The 22,985-nt window shown below is 37.7% G+C and overlaps 1 protein-coding gene across 4 annotated transcripts in view; it reads left to right on the top strand.

The window, feature by feature from the left end:
* The window catches only part of SORCS2 (sortilin related VPS10 domain containing receptor 2), a 1,375,930-nt gene that overhangs the window by 1,188,433 nt on the left and 164,512 nt on the right, over positions 1-22,985 (top strand). For all 4 annotated transcript variants that reach the window (XM_001372355.3, XM_056802395.1, XM_056802396.1 and 1 more), the window contains one exon: positions 8,323-8,425. In XM_001372355.3, coding sequence (XP_001372392.2) covers positions 8,323-8,425 — 103 coding nt within the window. The remainder of the gene's footprint in view (positions 1-8,322; positions 8,426-22,985) is intronic.

Raw genomic sequence — 22,985 nt, 5'->3', positions numbered from 1 at the left:
CAAAATATCAGGAAATGAGTACTGAAAAATTGTATTGACATGTAATCTGGAAAAAAAAAAGCAAAAACTTCTTATAATTTTAAAAGTAAAAGAAAGGGACTTGGAGGCCTTGAAATCAGTCATTCTGGGTGTTAATCCCCAATTTGTCATTCAGTAATTATGTGATGACCTCAGATAAATCACATCCTCTCTTTGGTCCTTAGTTTCTTCATTTGTTGAATAAGAAGGTTGAATTTGATAATCAGTAAAAACCCTTTCAGCTCTCAATGAATCCGATGACATTATTATTCACAGCTGGTTGAAAGTTCTGCTGGAGATGGGAACAGAATAACATTTCTGTATTGCTATATTAGCACCTATTTATCCATGTTCTCTTTGTCCTCCCTGATCATGAATACTCGCGAGTTGCTTCAATTCAGCTCCTCACTCTCAGAGGTAGTTAATCATTTTTTAATGCTGCTCTTCTGGACTGTTGAGCTGTATCCAATTTTGGAGTCTGACACTTTGGAAGGCCTTACTGTGTTCCTCTCCACTGTGGAGGAAACAGTGGGATACCCTTCATCATCAGAACTCAGAAATTGGAAACAGCTCAAACAGCCCAAGAGTAACCATGTGGCTGGATCGAAAGATGCAAGGAAATACTTAGAGAAAAGGGCTTCATTTTGTTCTGTTAGGCATCAAAGATACTCTTTCTAACTTTGGATAACTGGAGAAATGCTCGAAGGGATTTCATTCCATTAGGTATTATTTTTTCTACAATGAGAAACTTATATTCACACTCAGGAATACAGACTAAATTCTGTTAGTTTGTTATTTAATCAACTGTAACTGGCACTTCTCAACCTCTCTGGTACAATTGATAATTGTTCATAATGATGACCCTGAGGCGAGTCAAGATTTTGAAATGCCTTTTCAGTCATCAAAAAAAAAAAAGATTCAGTTACATTTGGTATCATTTTGGTGCCAAGTATATTTTATTACATCCTAATTCTTTGAAAATTGGCCATCTGTGTATGGAGTAGTGGCAAACTCAAACACCGAGTCAGAAGACTAAACTCAAAGTTTTATTCTGCCACATATTAGTTCGATTATCTTTTTTTTTTAAATCACTCAAGCTCTTTAAGCCTTTGTTTCCCCACATGTAAAACTAAAGCCATCATCTCTGTCAACTGCATTGGATTGTTTGGGATAGAATGAAATGAAATTTTGTTAATAAATATACCATAGCACAGTGGATAAAGCACCAGGTCTGGAGTCAGAAGAACCTGGGTTCAAATCAAACCACTCTTCTCTCTTAGAAGGTAAAGGTTTAAAAAACAAATAAATATAGTCTATTTAGAGTGCTTTGGAAACATCCATCTCTGCTTCTTATGAGCAAAAACTTTACAAATACAAGCTGCTGCAATCAATGTGCTTATACTTCCAGGTTTAAAGGATTTCAAATTAGTTTTTTAAGGTCATCTAGCCCAGATGCCTCAATTTATTCCTTTAAAAAATTAAAATATTTTTTCTAAATAACGATAAACAATTTACTGAAATAATTATGCCAATTGTAATTAATGACTATGGCCCCCCCAGTTCTGAATCATCAGGAATGGAGAGTTAAATGACCAGATGAACTAAAATAGTAACTTTTATTTCAGTAGCACCTTAAGACTTCTAGAGCACTTATTTCCTAACACAGTAACATAGGGCACAGAAGCAGTGTTTGAATTTTACGGAAACTTCAGATAAGTAGAGATGATGAGAGTGAGAAAGGCAGAGAGAGAGACAGAGTAGAGAGAGAGAGAGAGAGAGAGAGAGAGAGAGAGAGAGAGAGAGAGAGAGAGAGAGAGAGAGGAATGATGGATGGACAGACAGATAGACAGATGAGATCCTGAAATGTGGAAAGAATGCCATTATATTTTTATCTGAGGTTAACAAGGAGAAATTTCTCTGACAGACACATCTCTGTGTTACCTTCCCAATTTGGTAATCATTAGGGAAACAACTGGAGAGAAATGGACAGATTTGCATATGCTTCTCCTGTATATCCAGAGTCCTGCATACTTAGTGCTTGGTACTAACTTCATGTTCAGAGGGTCAGTGTTCCAGTAAAGCTTGAATCTGTAGTGAGAAGACTTTTCAGATATATTCTTATCTACAATTCTAATCTGATACTTGTTCTGAAATTCTACCACCCACATGAAGGCACAAAGTCCTTTGTTTTTAATATTTTTTCAGATTTATGTCTTTTTAAAAAGAGCTCTCTGTATATCCACATTAGTGTGTTAACAGATTCTCCCTATTTATCAGATTTCTTTATGTTTTTAATTGTTGGTTTTTTTTTAAAGTATCCAGTAGTTCTGTAGATAACAATAAACAGAGATAGCAGGGGAGAGAGGGAAGAAGGAAAAAAAAAGGAAGGAAGAAGGAAGAAAAGAGAGAGGAAGGAAGGAACGAAGGAAGGAACGAAGGAATGAAGGAATGAAGGAAGGAACGAGGAAATAATCCATTGATGATGTGGATACTCTGATAAAAGATTTCAGCCTCTCTACAACTTTTCATCCTATTGGATTCTCATCCCTCTGTCTCCATAAATTCTCCACCAGGGATGTCTCTCTAGCACTAAGGGTATCTCTCTCTCTCTCTCTCTCTCTCTCTCTCTCTCTCTCTCTCTCTCTCTCTCTCTCTCTCTCTCTATCTATCTATATCTCTATTTATCTATCTATCTATCTATCTATCCATCTATCTGATGGTATATCTCAATGGCTACTTATCCAGCTCCATATCATAGTTTGGACAATATGTATTCTTCATCCTCTTGCTTTTTTCTGCTAAGCTTATCTTCTAGTAAGAGTTGTATGACTAAGTCTTATTGAAGAGTTTGTGAGAAAAACACCTGAAAAGGGAGTGGGGATATGGGGGGAAAGAGGCTAATAAAAAAAGAATTTGACCCAAATATAGGCTAATATTTACATAAGCTTTTGAAATGAAGTAGTTTCTTCATCTCTTAGGGCAAGATTCAAGGGCCTCATATGGTTCCATCCAAATTTAGAAGGAAAGAAAAGAAGTTACAGAGTTGGAAGGAATTGCATTCATCCTCAGTCAGAAAAAAATATTGCCCTTGTCTGCCACTGAGCATTTTCTCTGTCTAAGGAGGCATTCTAGGATATCCTTTTGATATTTCTAGGTTAGTAAAAGCTCTACACCTTCTCAGTATGCTGCTGGTTTAATAGGATACAAACATTGACTGACATTCTTTGCTATTTGACTTTACTGTGTGACCTCGGGAAGATCATATAAGCTCTCTGTGCTCCCAATGAATGGGAGTGACATGTGAGAACAATCACTTCTCTTACTGTATTCTGAGCTCTACGGATACAAGCCGGGTTTGGAGACCCTCTGGGAATTCATTTTGTAAATTGAGATTTCAGCAAAGACTTCTCTCTTTGGATCAGGGCCATTTTCTGCTGTTTCTGGGGTCTGTAGGGAGGAAGTTCCAAAGAGAAGGGGAGAGTTAAGAAAGAGGGAGATGAGGATTGGGAAAGAAGAGAGGAATGCATCAGGAAACCCAACCTGCCAATTTTCTGAGTCCCCTCTCAAAAATCAGTCTTAGAACCACCAAAATGGTCAAGTGAAGGAGATTTAAAACACTTTCCTTTTCTCATTTGTACAATCAGTATATGATTTATGACAGAAGACAGAATAGCTAAACCAGTTTGGGAATTGGGAAAATCTGGACCCAGAGCCTATGTCTAACATATACTAAGCTATATGACTATGGGCATTTAATTTCTCTATTCCTCAATTTCCCATCTGTAAAATGAGGTATAGAGTGGATTTGGTGGCTTCTAAGTTTCCCCTGACTCTAAATCTATGATTCTTTCATTTTTTGAAGCTCTTAGTGTCCTAGGCACCTCTCTGAGACTATAAATTGTCAAAGACTTGCTATATTGTTAGCGAAATTACACTCTAACATTCTTTCTTCCCCCATCCCCCAAATAATTTTGATAACAATATGCTCCCTCCATGAGGCGGAGAATAATGTTCCAGGGTAAGATAAAATGTACCAACCATGAGAACTCAGGGCCAGTTTCAATATTTTAATAGTATGATGTTAGTGACAATAACCTCCCACACTTCATGACACTGTAATTTAACAAATTATCAGTAATTTAGCAAAAATAATTTAACATCAATTTAATCAATCATTGACATTTCCTCTAGATCTTAGTAAAGTCTTCATGCATTTATAGAATCTTGGGATTTAGAACAGGAAGGGAAGGCTTGACCAAAGTCTTATAGCTAGTGAGTAGGAGAATTGGATTTTGAATCCAGATCCTCTGCCTCAAAAACTAATGCTTATTTTTGCTCATTTCATTTCAATGACAGAAAAAAAATTTCCTTTGGCCAACCTTCTCATGATTGGGTTCTCTGAAAGTCCTAGTTTATTTTTTGGTCCATACAGGAAAACCTTTCCAGTTTGATAGGACCTGTAAGAACTCATCCTTTGATGGCACAGGCTTTAAGAACATTGAGGTCGTGATAAGGTACCAGAAGTAACTTTACTGAAATATTAGAATGATATGGTAATGATAATGGTAATAATCTTCTGCATTTTAATGATTTTTATGGCCAAGGAATTTTTTCTAAATAGCATCCTCTTTTTATTCTCATGGAAACTTTGTCTCCTATTTTTTATTAATATTTTATTTCTTTCCCCAATCACATGTAAAAAAATTAACATTCATTGCATTTTTTTATTTTGTTACAAATTCCCTTTCACCTTTCCATTCTACTGCCCCTCTCACCTCCCTAAGGCAGTAAGTATTCTGATTGAGAAGTACAATTTTGTGAAAGAGGGTGCATGGGGGGGAGAGAAAGAGTAAGAGTGAGAGCAAAAGCGAGAGAGAGGGAGGGAGAGAGAGAGAGAGAGAGAGAGAGAGACAGAGAGAGAGAGAGAGAGAGAGAGAGAGAGAGAGAGAGAGAGAGAGAGAGAGAGAGAGAGAGAAGGGGAGAGAGAGAGAAAGAGAGAAGGGGAGAGGGAGAGAGGGAGAGAGGGAGAGATAGAGATAACAATATTGTTGGTAATGTGCACAGTGTTCTACTTTTGCCCACTTCATTTTGCATCAGTTCATGTAATTCTTTCCAGGTTCTTCTGAAAGCATCCTGTTTATCATTTCTTATAAGAATATTCCATTGCATTCAAATGTCACAACTTGTTCAGCCATTCCCCTTCTGATGGACATCTGCTCAATTTCTAATTCTTTGCTACCCTGCCCCCCAAAATGAGTTGCTCTAGATTTTTTGTACAAATTTCTCATTGTCCCTTTTTTTTAACTTCTTTGATATACAGACCTATAAAAACCCTTTGAATATAGTTCAAAATTGATCTCCAAAATGATTGAAATATGTATAAGAAAGATTAAACTTGTTCAACATGGCTTCATAAAGTAGAACCAGAAATTTTGTTTGGAAGCAATAGGGAGTCGGATTTCAATTTAATATACAGAAAATTTGTTGTTGAGTCATTTCAGTCATGTCCAACTCTGTGATCTCATTTTGGTGTTCTCTTTGCCATTTCTTTCTCCAGTTCAATTTAGAGATGAGGAACTGAGGCAGAGTTAAGTGACTAGATCAGGGTCATACTTCTAATATGTATCTGAGATCATATTTGAACTCAGGAAAATGAGTCTTCCTTATTTCAAGCCCAGGGCTCTATCTATTGTGCCACCTAGCTGGAGGAACTTCTTATCAATTAGACATAACCAACAATGGAGTCAGAGCAGGTTTGGAATTTTAAAATTATCTACTCCAACTGCCTCATTTTATAAAGTAGGAAACTGAGGCCCTAAGGGAAACTATGTGACTTTCTTAAGGTCACATTGCTAGTTGATTCAGAGCCAGTTCTCCAGTCTAAGCCAACAGATTTCTCTATGTCTGACCTTCCCTAGCATTTTACACTCTGAGATAAGCTCTAACATTATGTTCTAAGGCCCCCTCCAGCTCTAAAGCCTGCCATTTACTCTCCTTGGTCAGTAGTGACCCTCTAACTTCTTGTCAGGGATGCTGTAGATTAAAATTTCAGCTTTATGAGTGACTTGAACTATGAGACTTTTATGGTCCCTTCTGGATCTAGAATCATAGGAGCAATCACTTTTAAAAATATCACTGAAACAAACATGGCAAATTATTCTCTGTTCTGTAGAGCTGCAAGGTCTTAAGAGATCTGTAGGAAAATTCATATCTGAGAAAGAAGGTTGTCAGTGGGTCACTAATTTTCCTCGAACACAAGTACTAGATTTCATAGGATTTTTGAATGTCACAGCTAGGAAAGATCTTAGAACTGAAAATATAGAGTCAGAAATAGAAGAGTATTAGGTCAAAGAGCACAGAATATCAGGGAAGGAGCTTAGAATTGAGAACATAGATTTCTCTCTCTAGAAAGGATCTTGCATCGTAGTATGCAATGCTAGAGCTGAAATGGGCTTTAGAACCCAGTATACCTAGTGTTTGAGAGATAGATGATGAGATGCAACCTTAGAGATGTCATTTCACACAGGAGACACAGATAAGTGATAAAAGTTTGATTCACACAAGTGGACATAGGCAGGTTTCAAACCCAAAACCTCTGGGTACAAATCCAATTCATTTTTTAATCAAAGTATTGATAGAATATAATTTATGCATGAATCCTTCATGGAGCTCTGCCTTCAGGACCTCAAAAGAATTCCCCAAACCTCTTTCTTTTAAAAAAGCTATGAGGTCCTTCTGAAATCTCTTGATGGATATATTTATTATATTTACATTTGTCAAGTTACAGGACAGGTTATTTCTGTCAACCTTACAACACTTGTGGATCAATGGGAGCCACTTGGAAAGAGTGAAAGTTAGCACATAAGAGCCCCATCCCAGTTAGTTTCCTCTCTTGGACCCAGAGATTTACACCCTTATGAGGTGCCATGGGCTTCTCATTTTACCCAAACAATCCCTGGAGGACCAAAGGCATTGGATAGGTCACTCACATGGAACTTTTAAAGTCAAATCTCTTTATTCGTGAGAACATTTTATTCCTTCCCAAAATCATCATCTGTTCTTAAGTTTTCCCCTTTGAATAAGACATTGAGAAGTAAACAACCCTATAGTGATAGAGAAAAAGGAAAAGAAAGTGAGAAAGAGAAAAGGAGGAGGATGAGAGAGAAAGGGAGGGAGAGAGGGAAGAAGGAGGAGAGAAACAGAGCACTAGATTTGGAATCAGGTGTCTGGTTGGAGAATATGGCTCTGCCTTACTAACTCTGTAACCCTGGGTAATTCACTCAAGTCTTTGGGCCTTGCTTTACCCATTGGCAAAATGGTACTAACAATACTTGCTCTTCCTATTTGATGGTGGTGAGAGCAAATGAGAGTAAAGGTTGCTATAAATAAGAATTGTTATCATTGTTATACAAAGTCATCCTCTTAAACTTCACCACTGTCTCCAAGTAACAAGAAACAGTAGACAGAGTGCTAGGTTCCGAGTCATGAAAGCTTAAGTTCAAATCCAATCAAAGATATTTGCTAGATCTCTGACCCTGGACAAGTCAGTCCAGTTCTCTAGGCATCAGTTTCATCTGTAAAATGAGGGAAGTGGACTCCCTGGCCTCTAAAGTCCCCTTCAGCTCTCAATTTATGATTATGAGAACCTTTAACAGTGAGCTCTCAACATCAATGCAGACAAAGCCTAATACTGCCAAGTCCTTCCATCCTGGAAAGGCGTTGAAGGTTGGATCAAGTGATGGACCATATGTCTGTTATTTGAAGACCAGCCTAGCTAAGCATAAGGAGGAGGCTCAGCAGCAGAAGTCTTGGTCACAAGAGAATGGATTTTATTTAGCAACAGCAGCTCTTTAAACTGTGGAGAGATTTTAATTTACATTGGTTGATGGAACACCTATCCCTGATGAAATTGTAGCTCACTTCAGTAAATATGTTATCATGATCAGCACCATAGACAGCATGGTAGAAGGGTAAGGAAAATGAAACTAGGGCCAAGAGAGACTTGGGTTCAAATACTGCCCCTAACATTTACAAGCTAGGTGACCAGGGGCAAGTCACTTAAACTCACTTATCCCCAGTTTCACCATCTGTAAAATGACAATGACACTTGTAGTGTTTATCTAATAATCTCATTTGAGGTTGAAATGAATTAATGTATTTATAGGACTTTGCAAACTTCATAAATCTTGGTAAATGGCAGCTATGACTGTTTCTAGTCATTAACCAGGTTTGGTGTGGCAGCATTATCTTACTCAAAAATTAAATCTATTTTTGTTTTGTTTTTTTCCTTTCTTTCCCTCCAAGCCTGACTGCCATCTTCACCTTCATCTCCGATGGGCAGACAATCCATACGTGTCAGGCACTGTCCATACCAAGGACACAGCACCTGGTCTGATCATGGGAGCAGGTGAGTAACTGAAGAGTCTTTCCCTTCTTCCTTTCTAACTCCTCTTCCTCCTTCTCCCTGTCTCTCTTTTCCCTTCTCTTCTCTCTTCTCTCTTCCTCTCTTCCCCCTCCTTCTCTCTCTCTCTCTCTTCTTCTTCTTCTTCTTCTTCTTCTTCTTCTTCTTCTTCTTCTTCTTCTTCTTCTTCTTCTTCTTCTTCTTCTTCTTCTTCTTCTTCTTCTTCTTCTTCTTCTTCTTCTTCTTCTTCTTCTTCTTCTTCTTCTTCTTCTTCTTCTTCTTCTTCTTCTTCTTCTTCTTCTTCTTCTTCTTCTTCTTCTCCTCCTCCTCTTCCTCTCCTCTCTCTCTCTCTTTCTCTTTCTCCCCCCTTTCTCCTCTTCCTCTTTCCTCCTTCTCCCTCTCTTTCTTCTTCTTTTCTCTCTCTGTCTGTCTCTATCTCTCTCCCTCTATTCCTCCCTTTGACTTTAGCAAATGAAATGGAAGGGACAGCATGACTTCATGTTAGATATTCTCATAATATTTGTCATGAGGATTAGCTGAGAGGTTCACAGTCAGGGATTGTAACTGTTAGTGGAGAAACCTGGAGGCAAGGTGTCAGCCAGCAAATTAGTAGACTTTGACTTTAATCTTGATTCACCGAGGTGCTTTTTGATGCCAGAATAAGGATTAATGTCTGTCCCTCAGTGGTCAGGAAATGAGATTCTCTACTGCAAGTTTAATAATAAAAAAAAAAAGTGATGGAGATATCAATAAGAAAAGAACAAGGCACAAAATATGCAAGAGGGAGTGAGAAATTGAGTAACAATTGTTTACCTCTTTGTCATTTCAAAGCTTCTAAAATTCCACCTTCATTATAAGCTTGTATTATGAGTATAATGATCCCCACTTTACAGAGGAAACTTCAGTTCAGAGATGGCCACTAGGTGGTATAGTGGATTAAGTTCAGGATGTGACATAAGTAAGACTGTGTGACCTTAGGCAAGTCATTTAACCTTTGTTTGCCTCAGCTTTCTCACTTGAAAAAGAGAAATAATAATATTACTTATTTCCTAGAGTTGTGGTGAGGTTTGAATGAAATGATTTACATAATCACTTTGCAAATCTTAAAGTACTATACAAAATGCTATTATTACTCATTATTATAATTATTAATGATAAAATATTCATAATTTTAGAGGAATAATAATTAATAACTCACCCAGAGTCATGATCTCAGAAGTATCAGAGTTGGAATTGGAGCCCAGATCTCCTGACCCCAAGACTAGCACTCTCTCCACAGCCACATGTAGTCTCAGAATACTAACAACAAGAAGATATATATATATATATATGTGTGTGTGTGTGTGTGGCTTAGAATACAATTTACTTTCGATGTAATAGCTGAAGAAGTAAAATGGAAAACCAAGAAATGTACATTCTCAAATAATCCCTGTGACACTGAGCAAGTCAGAACACTTCCTGGTTCCCACTTCATTATCTGTAAATTTATAAGTTTGGCCTCTGATCTTTGAGATCTCTTGATTGCCAGAGTCTATATTTTTTGTCCTTTTCTCCTATTGAATCCCTACCCAACCTTCCCAACCTTTAAAACCCATTTTAAGAGCCTCCTCCTTGGATCATACATAATACTTGGTTTTGCATCATTTAACACACTCATTGTGTGAGCTCGTGTATGATGGTTGTCCACATGTATATCAGCTCCCCTCCTAGAATGTAACTCCATGAAGATAGAGACTGCTTTATCTCAGTTTTGTGTCTCTTCTATCACCTGGCACATAGTGCCCTTTACATAGTAGGTGTTTAAGAAACAATTGTTGAGTCTGGTTCATTTGATTCTAAATTCCCTTCTGGTCTGAATATTTCATGATTCTGTGGTTGCTTATAATGCCTTGAGCTATTTCAGGAAGCTGCAAATGCCAGACACCTTCTAAAAAACAACCCATAATTACCATGGAGACCTCTCTCAATTGCCAATTTTTACAGAGCATGAATGTGCCCAAAGGGCTTTTAATTTAAGGGACAGGCATTCCTGTACCTTCTCTATAAAGGTTCTGTGCTCATGTTCCTGGTGGTGGTTCAGTTGTTTCAGTAGTTCTGAATCTTTGTGTCCACATCTGGTTTTAGGGGGGGTTTTTTTGTAATTTTATTTTTATTATCATGCAAAAATCACTTCCCCATTGGTCATTGCTCTAAGAACTCACTCATACAAAACCAAAACCCCAAAATAAAGCCATAAATAGACCAATGTGAAAGAGAATATCCTTTGATCTCCATCTTTCTGTCTCTAACGAGTCCCTTCTCTAAAAGTGGATAGCGTTCCCCTTCATAAGTCTTTCAATATTGTCCTAGCCCATCTGAAGTTTTCTTGGCTGAGATACTGAAGTGGTTTGCCATTTTCTTCTCCAGGTCATTTTATAGAGGAGGTACTGAAGAAAAAAAGGGTGAAGTGACTTACCCAGAATCACATCAGCTAGGAAATAACTGATGCCAGTTTTGACTTCCCACATTGATATCTCATGTTGCATTTCCCCACATACTTGGGGCAGCATATGTAGAAGCCTAGAAAGGGAAGTTTCATTAGGGATAGAAATCATAGACGATCCATAGTCAACTCATCCAAACTCATTTGTTTATTTAGTGTTCTCAGAAACAGACAAAGATACACATAGGTATTTACATCTGGAAAGGTTCTAGAACATGGGCCATCAGAGATTAGAATTTTCAGTAGAATGTCAGTTTAAAATTTTTCATGCACTTGCCCTTTGGGGGTCCCTGTGATGCACCAATAAAAAAAAGCATAGGACCAGAAATTCAAAGGACTTGGTTAAAAAGATGTTCAGTGATGGTTCATTTATTCATTAGCTGTGGGATCTGAAGTTTCATAGACTCATAAGTCTAGAACTGACAGGAACTCCCAAGAGTTGACTGGTCCAAACCTCCTCTCCTCCATCTTATAGATGAGGAAATTAAGGCTTGTGGAGGTTCTAACTTATCCAAGGTGACACATGCTCAAGAATTATGAGGGATGATATTTGAATCCACAGCTTCTACTGCTTAAGAAACTAACTTGAGCCAGTTGTTCTCTCAGAGAATTGCTATGGTTCTCTCTAGCTTGGTTTACCATTCCATGGGTCTGTCATTTTAGGTAATTGTAAACCTATCATGTCACTTAAATTGATATTGTGAGTGAGATTGAAAAGAGAGAGAGAGAATCATTAAAAGGAATCAGTATGCCAAGTCCTAGATCTATAGAGAAGGAAAGGTTTGGGGAATTGTTTAGCCCTCCACCTTTATTTTACAAATAAAGAAACTGAGGCAACATTGAGACATAAAGCTTCTTAGCAAGTAATAAAATGCTTATGAAAATAACCTGATTTGTCAGTCTCTGAATATATTAAGTATAACCAAAATCTGAATTTTCCCCTCTCTGTATTCAAAGTGCTACATTTTAGGCAGAACTCATTTTGCCTCTGGATTAACAGATCCTGAATTTTAAATAAGTATTTTGAACGGTGAGCTAATATGAAAACTACAAATAATCAACCAAAATCCAGAGCCAGTTTGAATATTTCTGTTATTTGAAATTCAGGTGTTTGAAGTCATCAAAGACCATTTCAGTCACCCCAGAATGCAATAACAATCTTTGAGGATCGTCACACCAGCGCACAGAACTTGTGCCCTTATAAAAAGGTTGTTAATAATTCTCCACCAAGGCCTAGCAGTACCAGATCTTAAACTGTACTATAAAACAGCAATCATCCAAACAATGTGTTCCTAGCTAAGAAATAGAATGGTGGATCAACAGAATAGATTAGGGGTAAATGGCTTTAGCAAGCTATTGTTTGATGAATCCAAAGATCCTAGCTTTGGGGATAAGAACTCAACATGTGAATGAATATGATTTAGACATAAAGGGTGATACCATTAGTTAATATGGGGAACTTAGAAGAGTTTACCTGTCAGATCTATGGAGAAGGGAAGAATTGATGACCAAAAAAGAGATAGAGAGCATTACAAGGTGTAAAATAAATAATTTTGACTATATTAAATTAGAAAGGGTTTACACAAACCAAACCAAAATAACCAAGATTAAAAGGGAAACAAAACAGGGGGAAATTTTTTGTTACAAATTTCTCTGATAAAGGTCTCATTTCTCAAATACTTAGAGAACTAAGTCAAATTTATAAGAATACAAGTCATTGCTTAATTGACAAATGGTCAAAGGCTGTGAATAAGCCTATTTCAGATGAAGAAATCAAAGCTATCAATAATCATATAAAAATTCTAAATTCCTCTTGATTAGAGGAATGAAAATTAAAACAACTCTGGGGTACCACCTCACACCTATCAGATTGGTAAATATTACAGTAAAGGAAAGTAATAAATGTTGGAGGGGGTGTGGCAAAATCGGTATACTACTGCTTTGTTGGTGGAATTGCGAACATTCTGGAGGGCAATTTGGAATTATGCCCAAGAAACTATAACAGGATGCATACCTTTTGATCCAGTAATACCACCACTGGGTCTATATTCCAAAGAGATTGGGAAAGGACCTGTTTGCACAAAAGTATTCATAGCAGCTCTTTTTGTGGTGGCAGAGTTGAAAATTAAAGATACATCCATCAATTAGGGAATAGCTGAACAAATTGTGGTATATGATGGTGATGGATTAATGTTGTGCTGTAAGAAATCATGAATAGGATGATTTCAGAAAGAGCTGGAAAGACCTACATGAACGGATGCAGAGTGAAATAAGCAGAACCAGGAGAACATTGTACAGAGTAATAGCAATGTGATGGAATGATCAACTGTGAAGACTTAGCTATTCTCAGCAATGATTCAGAACAATTCTGAGGGACTTATGACAAAGAATGTTATCTACCTCCAGAGAAAGAACTGTTGAAATTGGAATGCATAGCAAAGCATACAATTTTTTACTTTAGTTTATTTGGATTTTTATTTTGTATGATTATTCTCTTACAAAAATGAGCAGTATGGAAATAATTTTTGCATGATAATACAATATGTAGCCTAAACTTTAGAAAACATGTGGAAGTTTGGTATGAAATATGTAATAGGTAAAAATAAAAAAAATCTTTATAAAATAACAATAATTCTTTACCAAGAATTAGTTTTCAAATAACCTGGCTACCCTTTTGGACAACTTCATATTGGCTTCTACCTTCATATTTACTTCTGCTATATTTTACCCTTTGTAGAAAGCTTTCTCCTTCTAGGACCAGAATTATATGATATAGATCATTTGATATGTAAATTTGCTATGCTTTCATAATCCAAACTGTGATGGGCTTTTCTTTGAAAATATTCAAAGATAAGGCAATGTGTGGTAGTGAGCAGGAAACTGTACTCTAAAGATTTTGGGTTATAGTCTCAGCAGTCTCTGCCATTAACTCCTTAGCTTGATTTTTTAAGGCTTTTCAAAATCTAGCACCTTCCTTTGTTGTTGTTCAGTCATTTTTCAGGCATGTCTGACTCTTTGTGATCCTGTTTAAAGTTTTCTTATCAGAGGTACTGAAATGATTTGGCATTTCTTTCTCCAGCTCATTTGACAGATGAGGAAACTAAGGCAAATAGGTTTAAGTGACTTGCCACAATCACAAGTAGTAAATATCTGAGGCTAGATTTGAGATCACAAAATTGAGTCTTCCTGACTCTAGATTCAGTACGTGATCCACTGGTCCACCTAACTACTTACCTACCTATACAGCAAACTTTATTTCATGCCACTCCTCTTTCCAAACACTGCATACCACCTAAACAAGACTACTAAAGCCCTAAATTCAATATGCCATCTTCTGCCTCCCCCATGCATTCATACAAGCTTACACCATATCTGAACTATTCTCCATTCTCATCTGTACCACTTAGAATCCTTGTTATCTCAGGTATCACTTCCTTGAAATCATCCTTGATTTCCCCTCTTAAAATGGATTCCCTCAATTCTTGTAGTATACACTTATTGGTGTGTCCTAGTCATTGAATATTAATTTCCAAATGATTAGAATTGTTTTCTTTTTTCTTTGAAATTCTAGCTTTTATTTTCCCATTTCAGTATTGTAAAATGAGAAATAAAACCCTTATAGATGATGTTTTTATTTGTTAGGTAGGCTTGACGGTGATTAAAACTATTCCTATAGTATATACAAGAGACCAAAGAGCAAAGTGTTTTGAGCAGGACATGATCTTATTGTGAAATCTAACCCTAGCAACTCCCATAGTGCTTTGCACAGTTTGGATAAGAGCTGTGAATTCACTGATATGGGAATTTTCCAGTGATACACCTTCTAGTCACCAGTTGACACTATTTGTATAGTCTTAGTCAGTTTCCTGGGGTACTAAAAAATGAAATATTTGTTCAAGATCATTGCCAACATGTGTCAAAAGCAAGTCTTGAATTCAGGTGTTCCTGGTTCAGAAGCCAGCTGTCCAACCCAAGGCACATCCTGTTTGTCAGCCATACCTGACTCTTGGTGAGCCCACAAACCAGAGCACACCAGCCCCTTCTGTCTTCTCCTCTATCTCTGGAAGTCTGTCCAAGCAATACTGTCCACAAGTATTCTTGGCAGAGATACTGCAGTGGTTTGCCATTTCCTCCTCCAGTAGATTCCCCTTTTGTCAGAACTCTCATTATGACCTGCCTGCCTTGGGTAACGTGGCATGGCATAACTCATAGTTTCATTGAGCTACCCAAGCAGTGATAAGGCATTGATCCAGGACGGAGTGGACCTTAAACATAAAAGGTGCATAAAAAATGTTAACTTGGACTGTTGCCTTTGCATCAAGACTTTTGCAGATGTAAATTAATTGCTCTGGACTTCAATTTTTCTTTTGTGTAAAATGAGGGTACTGGACCAGAGTATAATAATGTAGCTCTGACAAAACAAAAAAAATAATTATATAATCAAATAGTTTATACATATATAATACATGGGTTCTGAAGTAGATAAAGGATTATGATCCCCCTTTTGCAGATGTAGAAACTAAGGCTTGCTAGGGTTAACTTCTCCAAATCACATCCCCCCCCAAAAAAAAATCATTGGGATGGCAGGAAAAGGATGGGAAATCAAGTCTCCTGTCCCCAGATCCATTGCTCTTGCCTTGACACTCTGGCTCTGTCCTCCCTTTAGCCTCTGGGCTCTCCCAGTTTCAGTCCCAGCTCTCAGATGATCTGCTTCTCGGGATGATGGCTGGAGATGATTTTCATTCAGTGCCTGGCTTCTTTCTGGACTGGGAAATCAAGCACTGAGCGCCCAGTGCCCACTTGCACACATCTAAGTTGTTAATTAAGACTACCTCGAGCACTCTGGTTGCATATGAAATGGTTCAATCACCACTTAACATTCCCTGGGTCAGGCTGTGCGGGTTTTGTATTACAAAGTCTGCTCCTCTGCAGTGTGGGGAGATTGTTTGTTATGATTACTGTGCTCTAAGATGCCGAGATGCTGGCTCCTGGGATTGCAGGGGAAGCCTTTCCCTTTTGGGCCATGTGGTTTTTGTCCTACGTGCTTCCTCTCTTTAACCTGGCTTATTCAATTAGGGCTGGCAAGAGTCCCCCTCCCCCACACGACCAATGTCTCCTAGGATGAGTCCGGAGACCCCCCCTCCACTGCTTCAAAGTCCTCCACTGTCTCCCCCCCCCCCTACAGGGCAGGCAGGACCAAGATCCGGGGTGCAAAACTGAAACTAAACCCAACCCAGGCCAGAAAGCCAGAGCAGATTTGATAGGATTGGGAAGGGAATTGGGATTAGGAATTCCTGAGGCCTGGGGAGGAAAATCCTGCCTTGAGCCTCCAGAGCAGGCAGGAAATTACCTCTTTCACCTGGTTTTCATTTGCAACCATGAATATACTGTGGTCAGTCTGTTTGAAATCAGCCAAAATGGCCTTCCCAGTGAGCCAAGGTTTGGGGGTATCTGATGAGAATGCGAGCAAGTGATTTCCTCCCAAAGTGCCTTTCTCATATCAGGAGAACAGAAATGTGTAAATGAAGAAGCCTGAGATTTCTTGCTGTTCTCTCTTCTTTATAAAGGTTTATAAACTCTGAATCTTTCTTATATTGCCTGGATCACCCACAAGTTTATAACAATAATAGCAGAATAATAATTATCATTAGTAGAAATAATAATCTATTATTATTTTATGTTATTGCTATTTATATATTCATGTATTATTTATATGGCATTCAATGTGTTATTAAATATATACATTTATATATTTAAATATGCTCATTTTATATGTACATGTGCATATCATTTATACACACATATTTAAATAGATTTCTATATTATTTATCTATAACAATATATATTATTATTATTAATAGCTAGCATTTATATGTCACTTTAAAGTTTACAAAGTACTTTATAAATATTGTCTCATTTTGTATTCACAATAGGAGGTAGGTACCGTTTTGCTATTATTAGCAATATAATATTGCTATTATTCATACTTTACAAATGAAGAAACTGATTCTGACAGAAGCTAAGTGACTTGCCCAAGGTCACACTGGTGATCAATTTGTCTAAACTGAGATTTGAATTCAAATTTGAATTTTGATGAATTTTGATGATAAAATGCAAATTCTTTGAGGACAAGGATTAAGACTACATTGTTATCTTTTCTTGGGCTATTTCTTAATCTCTAGCATCTAGCAAAATATCTGTTGTTGGTTTTTTTTGTTACTGTTCATTTTTCTGTCTTGTCTGACTCTTAGTGACCTCATTCGTGGTTTTCTCAGCAAAGATACTGGAATAGCTTCATTCACTTTACAGATGAGGAAAATAAGACAGACAGAGTTAAATGACTTGCCCAATGTCACATAGCTAGTAAGTGTCTGAGGACCTATATGAACTCAGCCCTTCCTTACTCCAGTTCAGAATTCTTTTTACTATACCACTTGGCTGTCCACCCTTCCACATAGTAGATGTTTAATGTATATTGAACTGAATTCAATGGACCTGTGACCCCTGGAATTGTAATTTTGTTTCTCAGTACTATAAATGGCCACCCCTATATTCCTTCTTAACTACCTTGAACATCCTTTGTGGCTTTCCATAAATCTTCCATTGCCCATTCTTTGTATGGCATATCAAGTATTAAGGAAAAGAGTCCAAATATGGTGATTCTAACATAGTTATTGAAGCAATCACTATAAATATTATGGTAAATCTTTGTTATTTCACATTATCTTGTTATCCTCATTTCACTTCTATCTATTAGCTCTTGAGCTAATCTTTGTACAGTTTGGTACTACCCCTGGACCTCCATAGTCTCCCTTTACCTTTCTCTGCTTTGTTCTTTATTGAGGAGCTGCTGCTCATAATCTTGAGACTTTCTTCTAATTTAATATTGTTTTGATCTTTGCTCTTAATAGCCCCTGAATTTCTTATATTCAGATATTACCTCCCCCCCCCCATGGAATTCATTATGGTTTTATTCTTAAATCAAGAACTGATGGTAAATAGGCAAGCTGGAAATTTCTGCATTTGTTGTTTACCTTTAGCTTTTTCATTTGTTGATTCTAAATAAAGTATTTTGGGATCCTTTCCCTTTCCCTTTCCCTTTCCCTTTCCCTTTCCCTTTCCCTTTCCCTTTCCCTTTCCCTTCCCCTTCCCCTTCCCCTTTCCCTTCCCCTTTCCCTTTCCCTTTCCCTTTCCCTTCCCCTTTCCCTTCCCCTTTCCCTTTCCCTTCCCCTTTCCCTTCCCCTTTCCCTTTCCCTTTCCCTTTCCCTTTCCTTCCCTTCCCTTCCCTTCCCTTCCCTTCCCTTCCCTTCCCTTCCCTTCCCTTCCCTTCCCTTCCCTTCCCTTCCCTTCCCTTCCCTTCCCTTCCCTTCCCTTCCCTTCCCTTCCTTTCCCTTCCCTTCCCTTCCTTTCTGTATTAAAATCAATACTAAGTATCTCTTTCAAGGCAATGGTGGTTATGTGACTTGCTTAGGGTCACATAACTAGGAAATATCAGAGATCACATTTGAACCTGGGATCTCCGGTCTCTAGACTTGGTCCTTCATCCCCGGAGTCTAACTGCCCCTGGTATACAGTTTTCTAACAGTTTTTGCTATCATTTGCTAATTACTTCCTCCCTCCAAACTCCCTTCTACATAATTGAGAAAGTGAAGTGCTAACTAAGTGCAGGGCACCATTTAAGTGTCACAGGGTGAGGGTGGGGTCTTGCAAATATAAATAAAAAGGAAGACAGTCCCTACCCTCAAGGAATTTAAACTGTTAGAGAAACACAAAAAGAAACTGAAATAATGGGGTGGACTAAGGAAGAAGGTAACATTGGTACATGAGGGAGAAGACCAAAGAATGTAAAGAATTTAAATAGGCCCATATTACATGCATTGATCTAAGCACTTTACAAAGAGTACCTCACTGTTAAGCAGGTGCTTTTATAACCTTTTATTTTAGAGTTGGGGAAATTGAGGACAAGAGAGGATGAGTGACTTACCCAGACTCACATAGCTAGTAAGTGTCTGAATCTAGATTTGAACTCAAGACATTCTTGTCTCCAAACTCAGAGCTCTCTCCACAGCACCACCCAGTTGCTGTCCATTCCTACAAGCTGCATTTTCTTTAGACTTCTTTGGCCTTCTCCGACATGCCTCAGTGGGAACTATTCTCTCTCCTCCCCCACCCAACTTTTCAGATTCCTTTTATATTATCTTTACCTTTTAGATTGTAAATTCCTTGAGAGCAGGGACAGTCTTTATTTGTATTCATATCCCCAGCACTTACCCTGAGCCTAGCACAAAGTAAGTGCTTAAGAAATGTTTATTGACTAATCAACTGACTATTGACCTCCCCCAAACCAACCTTTGCCCTGAGGACATCAAATTTCAGGGTAGATTCCAATAGCTTCCATGTTGTTAGTTTGCAAATGCTTCATCAAATTTTTCTCCTTTGACATCTTCATTTTCATCTATTGGCACATCAGAGTGCTCTGTTCACTTGCAGTTGTGGCTGCTTACAAAATGAGATGAAACATATATAACTGAGATCAAACTGCTTGCCAGCTCTGTTAGGGAAGAAGGGAGGGAAACACTTAGGATCATATCATTTCAGAAAACTTATGTGGCAATTTGTTGTTAAAGTGAAAAATAATAAAATAAACAAAATGAGATGAGCAAGTGTCCCTCAAAGGTGTGGATTTTAAAATCAATATACAATAACTCAAGTATTATATTTTAAAAGTTTTATTAATAACAACTAGAGTAAATGCTACCTAAACAACCCAGCCAGCTCATGAGAGAAGAGAGGGAGGAGTTACAGCAAATTTATAATATCAATAACATGATTACACAAACGTGGAGGCACAGGAGAGATTAAAGGGAATTTTGGGAAATAACAAGGGACTTCTGGGGGATGAAGTCCAAAGGTTCAAAATCTCCATTTATACATAAGGATATTTCTTATTGTCATAAAACACAAAGAGAAATAAGCTTCTTTTTCTTCCTCTATAAAGAACCATCCCTTGATTTACCTGCAACTATTCTTAGGTTGTAGGAACAACCTACAGTGAAAATGCAATATGGATGAAGTTCAATAGTTCCAATAGGATATCAATGGTCATCAAGCAAGGCTTAGCCATTATTGGTACCAACAAAGAACTGAATGTATTGACTTTTGGGGGTTCTTAGAACTCATCCCCCTCATCTGTCACTTTCTCACAATTCCTTCTCTTGTTTTCAGGAGTCAGCTCAATCTGAGTCTTTATCATATTGTTTTAATTCCTCTTCAAAGTATGACACTGATAATAATAATAAAAATTATAATTATATATGATAGATAATAAAAGAGAAACAACATGGCATAGTGGATAGTCATCCGATTCCAGGAAAACTGCTTAACTTTTTAGAGGCGCAGGCAACCCTAGAAAACTCTGAAGTTGAGAATAAAGTGCTGATCTCACATTGGTAGAGAAAATTCCTAACCAGCAGCTCCATACACCGATGAAATTACACGTCTGGTCAAAAAATAACAGTCATCATGACTATTTATATCCTGCTTTATGACTATAAATCACTTTATATATATTATCTTATTTGAGCCTCTTAACAGCCTCATATAGGAAATGATGGATAGGAGCCAGACCTGTGTGATTTCATAATTATAGAGAACTCCCAGGTGAGAAAATTCCCTCTACCAGTTCGGGTTGGTGACTGTTCTGGCACTTATAGTCTTACAAAGTCTTAAAACCATTCATTGTAGGGCAGAAAAGCAATATTTGAAACAGATGCACCTACCTATGTAACCAATACTCAAGAATAGCAATGATTATCCCCATTTTAAAAATGAGAAAACTGTGGCTTGTGGGGTAAAGTGAGTTCTCCAACTGGTAGTAAATGTGATAATGGTAATGTTCCTCTTGTGCTACTTTATTGGGGGGAAGAAGGGGGGGGGGGTTGAAGCAAGTGATAGAGGGAGATTTCCCCTTTCCTTCCATTCCTGTGGAAAGAAATGGATGCCTTCTGTGTATAATACTTTTCTTCATCCTTTTCTTTCTTGCCTGATGTCTGGATTTCACTCTTCTGCTGTTCCTTGGGGAATCGTTTCCTTTCTGTCACACCTGCCATCTTTCTCTTTTTCCCACCTCAGTGATCCATACCCCTGGTGGCCATGTAAAACTCGGAGCCCCCCAGACCATTGCTGTCTCATCCTCATCAATGACAGGAACTCACTATCTCCCCAAACAGCCTCTGCCAGTTTTTCGACAGCTCTCAGGGTTGGGAAGTTCTTCTCTATATTGAGCTAAAATTGAACTCTCTCTAACTTCCATAATTGTCCTACTTCTTTCCTCTGAGGCCAAGCTGAAAAAGAGAAGTCAAATCCCTCTTCTCCATTATCTTTCAGCTATTTAAAGACATTTATCAGGCCTTCTGCCAAGACATTCCTTATGCAACAGTTTTCTAACCCTTTGCCATCCAGCTTACCTTTTTCTAGACCAGGAGTTCTTCACTTGGGGTCCCCAGAATCCCAAGAGGGTCTATGAATAGATTTCAGAACTTCAATGAGTGGGGAAAATACCCCTTTATTTTCACTGACTTTTGGTTTTCTTTGTAATCCTAGATAGTTTGTTTTATATATTTTAAATTATTATTCTGAAAAGGCTACTCTAAACTGCCAAAGCAGAAAGCTTAATCTTTGCTCTAGAAACAGTTCATTTTGTTCTTTTCCTTTGTGTTTTTCCCAATCTGTCAATCGTTATGGAAGTTATGGAAGAAAAGTTTAAAGTGTTATCATTCCCCTTGAACCCTTTTGAATTTTGAAAGTGTTGAGGGCTGAAAACCTGAAAATCTCATTCATTGAAAGGAATTCCAGGCACCATGATGGGCAATCAAGGGGAGATTTTTGATCCAAATAGAGTTAAATCATTCCATGTTGGTCTTCATCTCGTCCACCAGTCCTTAAGATGGACTCGGAGAATGGAGAATAATTTTTTGGTTTTCTTTCATTTTGTTTTTAAAGCAGTGAACTAAAGACCTGGTCTGCATTGGCATTTTTATGGCACTACTTACTATGTGACTTTGGGTTAGTGCCTCCACGATATAATATATTGCCATATCAGAGTTCTGCTCTTCATTTTTCTCTTTGTGTCTCCAGAGCTTAGCATGGCGCTTGACATATGGTAGGTGTTTAATCTTTCACTGAAGGCAATACAGCACAAAACAACAAGTGTCTGTTAACCTCCTGCTATATGTAGAACACTTGACAAAGCTTCGACAAGATGTCACTCTTGCCCTCAATGAACTTAATTAAAGCACAGTATACCAGCAGATAGATGCACACACTGAGATTTGTGATGAATGTTTCCAATACATAATAAGACAAGATCTAGATATACATGGAGTAGAGAATTCTACATTATGGAGCTTTCAAATTATAGAAGCGAGAACTATGTGAGCTCTGAGGGAAAAGATCGGTACTAATATATGGGATCAGCAAAAGCTTCTTAGAGGGGGTGGCATCTAAGTTGAATTTTCAACAATGAGTAAGTAACCTCTCTGAGATCATTTCCTCATCTATAAAATGGGAATTGATCATTCCTGTCCTGTCTAGATAAGAGAATTCCTGTAAGAATGAAAAAGCTTTGTAATTCTTCATTCCTAAATAAATATTAACAGTTAGGTTCTCAGCTCATGAGACCATACGTAGGATTTCAGAGTTAGAAGGGAACTTTGTAATCTTCTTTTCCTTTTACCAAAGATGAAACTGAGACTTGAAGAGAAAAAATGATTTGCCCAATGTCATAGATCTAGTAAGTAGCAGTCGGGATTGATCAGGTCTTAAATATAAAAGAGTAGGATGAAGAAGGAAATGAATCTGTCATTTGACATCTTTGGCACCCAAGCTTGTCTGAGATCAGCATTCTTAATTAAACTTTTTTGTCAAATTACAAAGAATAAAGTTTGTAAATATCTAGTTATTCCTTCATCTGGGTAAAAAGCCAGTAATAACTGGATCTCTCTGTAAGGAATAAGGCTCATATCTTTTATTTCTAATGGTCTGTGACCAAAAATAGAGTTAAGTTCTTCTGTAAAGTATTTAAAA

The sequence above is a fragment of the Monodelphis domestica genome, chromosome 6, assembly GCF_027887165.1.
Source record: "Monodelphis domestica isolate mMonDom1 chromosome 6, mMonDom1.pri, whole genome shotgun sequence".
Classification (NCBI taxonomy): Eukaryota; Metazoa; Chordata; class Mammalia; order Didelphimorphia; family Didelphidae; genus Monodelphis; species Monodelphis domestica.
This window is presented reverse-complemented; position numbering and strand designations above follow the sequence as displayed.